Source organism: Leucoraja erinacea, chromosome 2, assembly GCF_028641065.1.
Source record: "Leucoraja erinacea ecotype New England chromosome 2, Leri_hhj_1, whole genome shotgun sequence".
Taxonomy (NCBI): domain Eukaryota; kingdom Metazoa; phylum Chordata; class Chondrichthyes; order Rajiformes; family Rajidae; genus Leucoraja; species Leucoraja erinaceus.
This window is the reverse complement of record NC_073378.1, coordinates 26,764,047-26,774,853: the sequence shown is the minus strand read 5'-3', so window position 1 is coordinate 26,774,853 and position 10,807 is coordinate 26,764,047. Positions and strand designations below refer to the sequence as shown.

General features: G+C 48.3%; 1 protein-coding gene across 1 annotated transcript in view; it reads left to right on the top strand.

Annotated features, from left to right (window-relative positions):
• The first annotated feature begins 9,065 nt into the window (after positions 1-9,065).
• Positions 9,066-10,807, top strand: part of LOC129705359 (dnaJ homolog subfamily C member 13-like) — a 109,097-nt gene continuing 107,355 nt past the window's right edge. Inside the window, exons 1-2 of the mRNA XM_055648907.1 lie at positions 9,066-9,079; positions 10,183-10,258. Coding sequence (XP_055504882.1) covers positions 9,066-9,079; positions 10,183-10,258 — 90 coding nt within the window. The remainder of the gene's footprint in view (positions 9,080-10,182; positions 10,259-10,807) is intronic.

The following is a 10,807-nucleotide window of genomic DNA, read 5'->3' as shown; positions in this document are numbered from 1 at the left end:
GAGCCGTTTACAGTGTGTAGATACATGATATTGGAATAACGTTTAGTGCAAGGTAAAGCCAGCAAAGTCCAATCAAAGATAGTCTGAGGGTCACCAATGTTTTGTTCCAATGTTTGCACAGTAGGGAAATATGAGATATGAATTGCGGGGTGCAAGATTAAATTGAATTGCTCCTTCAACCCTGGTTTAATATAATTAAACTACGCAGCATGTAGGCTCGAACACAAGTGTGGTTTTGACAGGATGAGACGGTATCTCATTGAAACATACAAGATTGTTAAGGGTTTGGACACGCTAGAGGCAGGAAACATGTTCCCGATGTTGGGGGAGTCCAGAACCAGGGGACACACAGTTTAAGAATAAGGAGTAAACCATTCAGAACGGAGACGAGGAAACACTTTTTCTCACAGAGAGTGGTGAGTCTGTGGAATTCGGTGGAGGCCAGTTCTCTGGAGGCTTTCAAGAGAGAGCTAGATGGTGCTCTTAAAAATAGCGGAGTCGTGGGAATATGGGGAGAAGGCAGGAACGGGGTACTGATTGGGGATGATCAGCCATGATCACATTGAATGGCGGTGCTGGCTCGAAGGACCGAATGGCCTACTCCTGCACCTATTGTCTATTGACATAAAGAGTCTAATGTTTTTTTCTGATTAATTGTTAGTGAATATCTCCATTTGGTCAAGGCAGCTATTTGAGGCCAGTCCTATGAAGAATTGTAGGTAGACAAAAGTGCTGGAGAAACTCAGCGGGTGCAGCAGCATCTATGGAGCGAAGGAAATAGGCAACGTTTCGGGCCGAAACCCTTCTTCAGACTTCAAAATTGTAGGGTAATGTAGGGAGGGAGGGGGAGGAGAAAGAGGAAGCTGGTCTCGAATGCTGACCAATATATGGCTTCATTTCCCAGCACTACATTAAGCTGCTGAAAGTTCCCAGCGTTACTCCATGCGTCAGCATATGTCTGTCTCGTTGCTTTCCAGTTGTGCACTCTCTTTCAATCAACATCGATTTAAAGTGCAATTTAAACAACGCTTCGGATCCTTTTTGGTAATTGCGCAAGTGCTTGAGCTGAAAGAGGGAAAGGAAACTAGTGAGTGCCTGAATATAATGTGACAATCTTGCCACACAAGAGGCCACTGGCTATTCTGCTCATTATCTGTTATCTCAGTGGAAAATGTTGTTTAGTCATCACTCCTGCTTTTCCTCATTCGCTGGGGCAACTTAGTTCAGTTTTTTTTTTAGTTCCGTTTGATTTATTATTAGTTATTGCTAGCAATAACTTGTGTGGCCTTGAGAGTGATGCCGTTTGGAGCTGTGCTCCTGGTAGGGCCACCCATGGCGGTAAGGTCGAGGAGGAGGTCTCTGACAAAGAGCCAATCCGACCAAGACCTCAACGGTGGAACAGGCGGAGGACGATGGCTGACTTTAGTGGAGCGTCACAACGGCTGGGAAGGCGGATGAAGGCTGCAGCAGAAAAGGGTCTCCGGTCGTCTTGGACTCCATGCCACTGGATCCTGACCCAGATCTGTCAAGGACCGTGTGGTGGCTGTCTGTGCATCAGTCTCCCCACGTTAAACAAAGTCACGCACAGGGCGTCCTCCAACCCTGGAGACACCCATGGTCAGCCATGGCCGCATTTGGAATGTTGTGAAGAATTTTAGACACCATATCTGAGGAATGATGTGCAGAGGAGGTTTACGCGAAAGATCCCAGGAATGAGTTGTTTAACCTATGATTAGCTTTTGAAGGCACTGGGCGTGTACTTGCTGGAGTTTAGGAGAAGAGGGGGGGGGGGGGGGGGGGGAGAGAAGAAACGTCATTGAAACTTACCAAAGTGAAAGGCCTGGATAGAGTGGCAGAGATAGATAGATTCTTGATTAGTGCGGGTGTCGGGATATGAGGAGAAGGCAGGAGAGTGGGATAGATCAACCATGATTGAATGGTGTAGACTTGAGTGGCCGAATGGCTAATTGTGCTCCTATTATGTATGACCTTAATGGAGTCGATGGGAGGGGACGTTGGTTTGTGTGATAGTCTGAGCTGCGTCCACAATTCACTGCAATTTCTAGCGGTCTTGGATGGAGCTGTTCCCAAACCAAGCTACGATGCATCCCGATTAAATGGCAGCGGAGGTCGTTGAGGCAGGGTCTATGACATTTAAGGGACTTTTCAGCGGGTACATGGTGAGCAAAGGTTGGGAGCAGCATGGGTTAATGGGACGAGCTTCGATGGAGCATCCTGGTTGCATGCACTCGTTGGGCTGAACGGCTTGTGTCCGTGCGGTTTGACTCGGACATACAAATTAAGTGCATAAATGATGGACATATTTAATTCCTGAAACGGGGCTTAATGGTTTATGAATATTTCATGCCACAATTCCAGTGACCTTGGACAATACGATAGAACTTTATTTATCCCAGGAGGGAAATTGATGAAACACAAGAAACATGAAATTAAAGTGACGAGTGGAAAGGATTGGGGATGAGTAAATGTTTAAGAAAGAACTGCAGATGTTGGAACGATTTAAGGTGGACAAAAATGTTGGAGAGACTCAGCGGGTGAGGCAGCATCTTTGGAGCGAAGGAAATAGGCGACGTTTAGGGTCGAGAACCTTCTTCATGAGTGAAGGACAGGTCGGGAGGAGTTCCCCCCCCCGCCACGGGTACCATGTAATCCTGTGCTTCTCGGATAGTCGGCGACTAAACCGTCTCTACCCCCCCCCCCACCTGGTTTGCCAGGTGAGGAGGGGACTGTGGACCCCCAGCAGGACCAAAACAAGACCTGTCAAAGGGCGGATGAGCTCCTCGCGAGCCAACGGCCATCCACACTTCAGTAGAAGTTACGATCACTGTCGTACACGGCATTGTAAGGGGTGACGATAAACCACACATACACACACACAAAAATCCTGTACTTCCAGCGGCAGAGGCCCGCAGGAACTGGAGGACAGAGATATGTGGTGCGTCCGTCTCCGTTCCCGTCGGAAACCAACGCCAATGCGTCGCTTATGTTTTCAACGGCGATGAATGAATGAATGAATAAATGAGTAAAGATTGGGAGGGGAGGGGAGGGTGAGAGGAGTCAGTCTACCCTACAACAGAATGGGGAGGGGTTGTACAGTTTGATAGCCACAGGGAAGAAGGATCTCCTGTGGCATTCTGTGCTGCATCTTGGTGGGACCAGTCTGCTGCTGAAGGTGCTCCTCAGGTTGACCAGTGTGTCATGGAGGGGGTGAGCTGTATTGTCCAGGATGCTCCGCAGCCGACCTCCCATGAATCCAACTCCATCTCGGCCCCCAGGACGGAGCCGGCCTTCCTGATGAGTTTGTTGATCCTGTTGGCGTCAATGGCCTTTGCCCTGCTGCCCCGGCACACGGCAGCGAAGATGGTTCTGGTAGATGGTAAAATGGAGGTAAACCCCCAGGGTTTATTGTTGCATTTTTGCCATGAATTAGTTAATATTTAGTTTAGTTTTGTTTAGAGAAACTCTGCGCCGACCAGCCGCGATCCCCGCACATTAACACTATCCTACACCCACACTAGGGACAATATTTACATTTACCAAGCCAATTAACCTACAAACCTGCACGTCTTTGGAGTGTGGGAGTTAACAGAAGATCCAAAGGTTCAAAGGTTATTTTTATTGGTCACATGCACCTAGGTGTAGTGAAATGCTTCTTGCCAATGCAACACATAAAGAAAGAATACAGACAAAACAGTAATAAGAGATTTAAACATAAAAAACATCCCCCCACAATGGTTCCCATTATGAGGGAAGGCACAAAGTCCAGTCCCCATATCCTTGTTCACCCATAGTCGGGCCTATTGAGGCCTCCACAGTCGCCTTTACGGAGGCCCGATGTTCCAGGCCGTTCTCGCCGGGTGATGTTGCTCCGGCGTCGGGAGAATTCTCTCAGCGGCATGGGAACATCTGGAACGGCCGCTTCCCTTACTGGAGACCGCGGCTTCCGAAGCCAACAAGGCCGCGCCGGATGGAGCTCCACCACTGGCGATCTCAGCGAGAGATCCCAGGCTCCAAATGTTTAAGGTCAGCGCCGCCGCCCGCAGCTCCGCGATGTTTCATCGGTGGTCTTCAGCTCACCGGAGGCTCCTGCGTGGCGACCCGGACAAGGCATCGCCCGCTCCGTAATAGCGTTCCAGCGCTGCGCCGCTGAAGCTGAGGTACTGGGCGGTCCCCTCAGGAAACGTCGCTCCAGGCCCGCTGATAGGCCGGGAGGACGGGTCGAAAGAGCAGCCCGGAGAAAAGCTGCCTCTCCAACCAGGTAGGGGCCCTGAAAAGTAGTTCCCCCTTCCTCCCCCCCACCCCCCAAATAAAAAAGACTAGAACTCCAAAAACGAACAGCTGGGCAGCCATATCACACAGGACGGCACCCCCTAGAGATCTCGGAGAAATCCCACGCAGGTCACGGGGGGAACGTACAAACTCCGTACAGACCGCGCCCGTAGTCGGGATCGTACCCGGGTCTCCGGCGCTGCATTGGCTGTAAGGTAGCAACTCTAAGTAAGTAAGTAAGTTTATTGGCCAAGTATTCACAAACAAGGAATTTGCCCACAAGTAACAACATGACATACAGTGACCGTTACGAATGACTCAGAAAACGCTAAACATTAATAATAATAAAACATTAATGATAAAACACCATTGATCAAGCATGTGAACCAACAAAACACCAGATCAAACGCTGCGCCACCGTGACCACTAAGAGCATTCTTGTTTTTTTTTTAAAACAATGATTGATTTGCCCAAGCTATATTTTCACGAAATAACATTGTAAACCAAAGTAAGTTTGCATTAAGCAGGATGGAGATTGATATTGTGGTTTAATCCAATTTTCTTGAAATGAGGACCTTCCAATCCATTTGCTTAAGTGCTCAAATATCTTTTTTATTTTCTCAGGATTGACATTTTGATTACTAGAATTGCTTGAGTGAACTTGAATCAGTTAGAGAATGTTCCCTTTGAAATCGTATTGGCAATACGTATATATTGCAGGCAGTGCCATAGAAGCGATCTTGTAAAGAGCGAGCATAGCATAAGTGTTAAAACGCACAACTCCAGATTCAGGGACAGTTTCTTCCCAGCCGTCATCAGACCATGGAACCATCCGACCACAACCACAGCGCAGTCCTGAACTGCTCACAAGTTATAGGAGTAGAATTAGGCCATTCGGCCAATCGAGCCTACTCCGCCATTCAATCATGGATGATCTCTGCCTCTTTATCCCATACAAGTTCACAAGTTATCCATTTGTCATGAACTGTGTAGGAAGGAACTGCAGCTGTTGGTTTACATCGAAGAGAGACACAGAAAGCTGGAGTAACACAGTGGGTCTGACGAAATCTCTGGAGAAAAGGAAACCTTAAGCTGTGACCCCTGGTTCTGCACTCCCCCAACATCGGGAACATGTTTCCTGCCTCTGGCATGTCCAAACCCTTAACAATCTTATATGTTTCAATAAGATCCTCTCTCATCCTTCTAAGCTCCAGAGTGTACAAGCCCAGCCGCTCCATTCTCTCAGCATACGACAGTCCCGCCATCCCGGGAATTAACCTTGTAAACCTACGCTGCACTCCCTCAATAGCAAGAATGTCCTTCCTCAAATTTGGAGACCAAAACTGCACACAATACTCCAGGTGTGGTCTCACTAGGGCCCTAAACCTACGCTGCACTCGCTCAATACGCAGATGCGATCAGCTGGCATCATGGTCGGCACAAAGGTTGTGGGCCGAAGGGCCAGTTTCTGTGCTGTACTGATTCTGTTCAAAATAACAATTTGTAAATGAAACAAAACGAGCAGCTTGGCAGGGGAAAAAGCTGTTTTGGAAGCGTTGATAGAAAGAAGTTATTCTGTGAGGGGAGGGAAGAGGGACTGGTGGAGAGAGAAAATGTTATCGGATAGTATTGGTTAATATTTAATGCTAAACAGTAATCAATAAGAGTTCAGAAATAGTCTGCTTAGTCGCAGCGTGCACCCACCAGCAACGGGGTAACATGAATAAATATGAAAGTAAAAACTGCGTCTGAAGGAGCTTCACACACCAAGTATCACATCTGTTATGAAAAGATTATGAAATTGTACAGCTTCAGGGCGGGATTTCCAGCACTAGTCTCTTATCTCAGTGTAGTTTAGTTTATTTTAGAGATACACCGCAGAAACAGGCCCTTTGCTCCACTGAGTCAGCACCAAACAGCGATCCCTGCACATTAACACTATCCCTACACACACACACACACGCACGCGCACACACACACAAGACAATTTATATTTGTACCCAGCCAATTAACCTGCAAACCTGCACGGCTTTGGTGTCATAGACAATAGGTGAAGGAGTAGGCCATTCGGCCCTTCGAGCCAGCACCGCCATTCAATGTGATCATGGCCGATCATCCCCAATCTGTACCCCGTTCCTGCCTTCTCCCCATATCCCCTGATTCCGCTATTTTTAATAGAGTGATACAGTGCGGAAACAGGCCTATCGGCCAAACGTGCCCACAGCGACCCTAGTCCCACCTGCCCTTGTTTGGTCCACATCACTCCAAACCTGAGGCTTGGTGCTGGGACCGCAGCTATTTACAATATACATCAATGATTTGGATGAAGGGATTCAAAGTAACATTAGCAAATTTGCAGATGACCCAAAGCTGGGTGGCAGTGTGAACTGCGAGGAGGATGCTATGAGAATGCAGGGTGACTTGGACAGGTTGGGGGAGTGGGCTGATGTATGGCAGATGAAGTTTAATACAGATAAATGTGAGGTTATCCACTTTGGTAGCAAAAACAGCAAGGGAGATTACTATCTAAATTGTATTGTATTGTATATCTTTATTGTCATTTCCTGAGTATTCGCATACCCAGAGGAAACAAAAAAAGTTACTCAACCAGTGTCCATTCAGTGTGCATGAAAAATAAATAGAAATAAAAAAAATAAATGTATACATGTATCATGAACAAATTTAACACTCTACTAAACATTCAACAGGCGTTCCGACCAGCAGCGGCACAACAGTGGCTCTGCTGCAGTGTGGGGGTTTGTGCGCGATACTTGGCAGGGGGCAAAGTCCATTTAGCAGTCTTATAGCCTGTGGGAAGAAGCTGAGGAGCATCCTGCTGGTTTTGCAGCTGATGCTCCTGTACCTCTTCCCAGATGGCAGGATGGAGAAAATGTCATGCGATGGGTGGTAAGGGTCTTTGATGATGGAGATGGCTCTGCTGATACATCTCTTCCTGTATATGTCCAGCAGGAAGGGGAGTGGAGCACCAATAATCCTGCTGGCGGTCTTCACTATCCTGTCTAGTTGGTGCCGTTCGTACGCCTTGCAGCTCCCGAACCAGGAAGTGATGCCATAGGTCAATGTGCTCTCGACAGTCCCCCTATAAAAAGTCCGTAGGTGTGTAGTGGGGAGGCCTGCTTTACGTAGTCTTCGGAGAGGGTGAAGTCGCTGCTGGGCTCTCTTGACCAGAGCTGTGGTGTTGGCCGTGGACGTCAGGTCATCAGACAGATGTAGTCCTAGGAACTTCATGCTGCTGACCCTTTCCACATCAGCTCCGTCGATGTGCAGAGGTGTATGGTGTTGTTTCCCCGCCCTCCTGAAGTCAACCACCATCTCCTTAGTTTTTCCCACGTTAAGAATGAGGTTGTGGGATTTGCACCAACCTGTGAGCAGCTCCACCTCCATCCTGTACGCCGATTCATCATTGTCACTGATGAGACCCACCACTGTTGTGTCATCAGCGAACTTGTTGATGAAGTTGTTATTGAGTCTGGCAGTACAGTCGTGTGTCAGCAGACTAAACAGCAGGGGGCTTAGGACACAGCCTTGGGGTGAGCCAGTGCTCACGGCTATGGTTTTTGATGTCCTACTGCCCACCCTGACTGTCTGCTGCCGTTGCGACAGAAAGTTCAGGACCCAGCTACATGTGCCAGCATCAACCCCCAATAGCTCCAACTTCTCCACCAGCTGCTGCGGAATGATTGTATTGAAAGCAGAGCTGAAGTCTATGAAGAGGATCCTAGCATTGGTATTTTTCCGATCGAGATGTGACAATACGAGGTTCAGTGTTGTTGAGACTGCGTCCTCTGTGGATCGGTTGGCTCTGTAGGCGAACTGCAGTGGGTCTAGGTCGGCAGGTAGACTATTTTTGATGTGCTGCATAACTAGTCGCTCAAAACACTTCATTACAATGGGTGTTAGGGCCACTGGTCGAAAGTCATTATGGCAGGCTGGGTTTGGTTTCTTCAGGACAGGGACGATGGTGGCACTCTTAAGACAGTTGGGCACTACTGCCTGGCTGAGTGAGATGTTAAAAATGTCTGTGAAGACATCTTTCAGTTGCTCGGCACAGTCTCTTAGAACGCATCCAGGAATGTTGTCCGGCCCTGCAGCTTTGCGTGGATTGATGCTGGCAAAGGCCTTTTTAACTCCGGCTGCGGACAGCCTGAGCGACTGGTCACTGGGAGATGGCAGTGGTGCACGTGTCTGGGTGCTGTTTTTAACCTCAAACCGTGCGTAGAACTCGTTCAGTTCATCTGGTAGGGAGGGGTTGTTTTGGCATATCCGCAGCGGGGGGGGGGGGCTTGTAGTCAGTGATGGTACGAAATCCCTGCCACAAGCGACGTGTGTCTTTGTCATTTGCGAAGTGGCTATTGAGTTTTTGTCCGTACAGCCTCTTCGCTTCCCTGATCCCCCGGGATAGGTTACCCCTTGCCAGTTTGTATGCTTCGTTGTCCCCAGATTTGAATGCCGCATTCCGGATTCTCAGTAGGGAACACACTTCCCCAGTTAGCCAAGGTTTCTGATTGGCACGCCTCCTGATGGTTTTTACCACCGTTACATCCTCAATACATTTATTGATGTATGCGATGACGGATTCTGTATATTCTTGGAGGTTGATGCCACTGTCATCTGTTGCTGCCTCTCTGAAAATGGCCCACTGTGTGGTTTCAAAACAGTCTTGTAGTGCTGCCGTAGCTCCCTGTGGCCATGTTCTGACTTCTTTGACCGTTGGCCTGTCCTGTTTCACCCTGGGTCTGTATGCAGGTGTGAGCATGACTGCTAAGTGGTGAGAGTTGCCGATATGGGGGAGGGGGGCTGATTTATATGCATCTTTAATGTTGGTGTACACCAGGTCTAGTTTGTTCTTCCCCCTGGTTGCAATGGCGTCAAGTTGGGAAAAGGGGAAGTACAACGGGGTCTGGGGGTCCTTGTACATCAGTCTATGAAAGTAAGCATGCAGGTACAGCAGGCAGTGAAGAAAGCGAATAGCATGTTGGCCTATATAACAAGAGGAATGGAATATAGGAGCAAAGAGGTCCTTCTGCAGTTGTACAGAGCCCTAGTGAGACCACACATGAAGTATTGTGTGCAGTTTTGGTCCCCTAATTTGAGGAATGATATTCTTGCTATTGAGGGAGTGCAACGTAGGTTTACAAGGTTAATTCCCGGGATGGGGGGACTGTCGTATGCTGAGAGAATGGAGCGGCTGGGCTTGTACACTCTGGAGTTTAGGAGGATGAGAGGTGATATCATTGAAACATATAAGATTGTTAAGGGTTTCGACACGCTAGAGGCAGGAAACATGTTCCTGATGTTGGGGGAGTCCAGAACTAGGGGCCACAGTTTAAGAATAAGGAGTGAGCCATTTAGAACGGAGACGAGGAAACACTTTTTCTCACAGAGACTGGTGAGTCTGTGGAATTCTCTGCCTCAGAGGGCGGTGGAGGCCGGTTCTCTGGATGCTTTCAAGAGAGAGCTAGATAGGGCTCTTAAAGATAGCAGAGCCAGGGGATATGGGGAGAAGGCAGGAACGGGGTACTGATTGGGGATGATCAGCCATGATCACATTGAATGGCGGTGCTGGCCATTCCTGCACCTTCTCCTGTGGGAGTAAACCGGAGCACCCGGAGAAAACCCTCTGGTGCTGTAAGGCAGCAACTCTGCCGCTGCCCTCTAATATGAAGTTTGCTCAAATATGTCAAGAAAAAAATTGTATTTGATTTTTCTTTCCCCTCAGGCGCTCATTCAGTAATTTAATTATTCAATTAAATGCTTGGACTGTGAAGTGTCTAATTTAAAATGATTTGTTCAAAGTAAAGTTAGAAGTGTGCAGAGTTCGACGTGCCTTATTCCTCTTGTTACCCATGTTTGTTTTATTTCCCCTTTCAGGTACAAGCGAGTGTTTTCCGTCGGCTCGCACGCCGTGACTACCTACAATCCCAGCACCCTTGAAGTTACTAATCAGGTAATGAATCATGGTTATATTCCTGACACTTTGCTGACCTGGTAGACAAAAGTGCTGGAAAAACTCAGCGGGTGCAGCAGCATCTATAGAGCGAGGGAAATAGGCAACGTTTCGGCCTGAAACGTTGCCTATTTCCTTCGCTCCATAGATGCTGCTGCACCCGCTGAGTTTCACCAGCACTTTTGTCTACCTTCGATTTTCCACCATCTGCAGTTCCTTCTTAAACACTTTGCTGACCTGCTTTGGAGCTGTAAGTTATATCGACAATATTTGTTTTAGTGTCGAGAAACGGCGCAGAAACAGGCCCTTCGGCCCACCGAGTCAGCGCTGACCACCGCTCATTAGCACACGCCTACATACACTAGGGACAATTGACACAGAAACCAAGTATATAAAACGCAAGCCAATCAACCTACAAACCTGTACGTCTTTGGAGTGCTGGAGGAAAGCAAAGATCTCGGAGAAAACCCACGAGGGTCACGGGGAGAACGTATAAACTCCGTGCAGACAGCGCCCGTAGTCGGGATCGAACTGGGGCCTTTAGCGCTG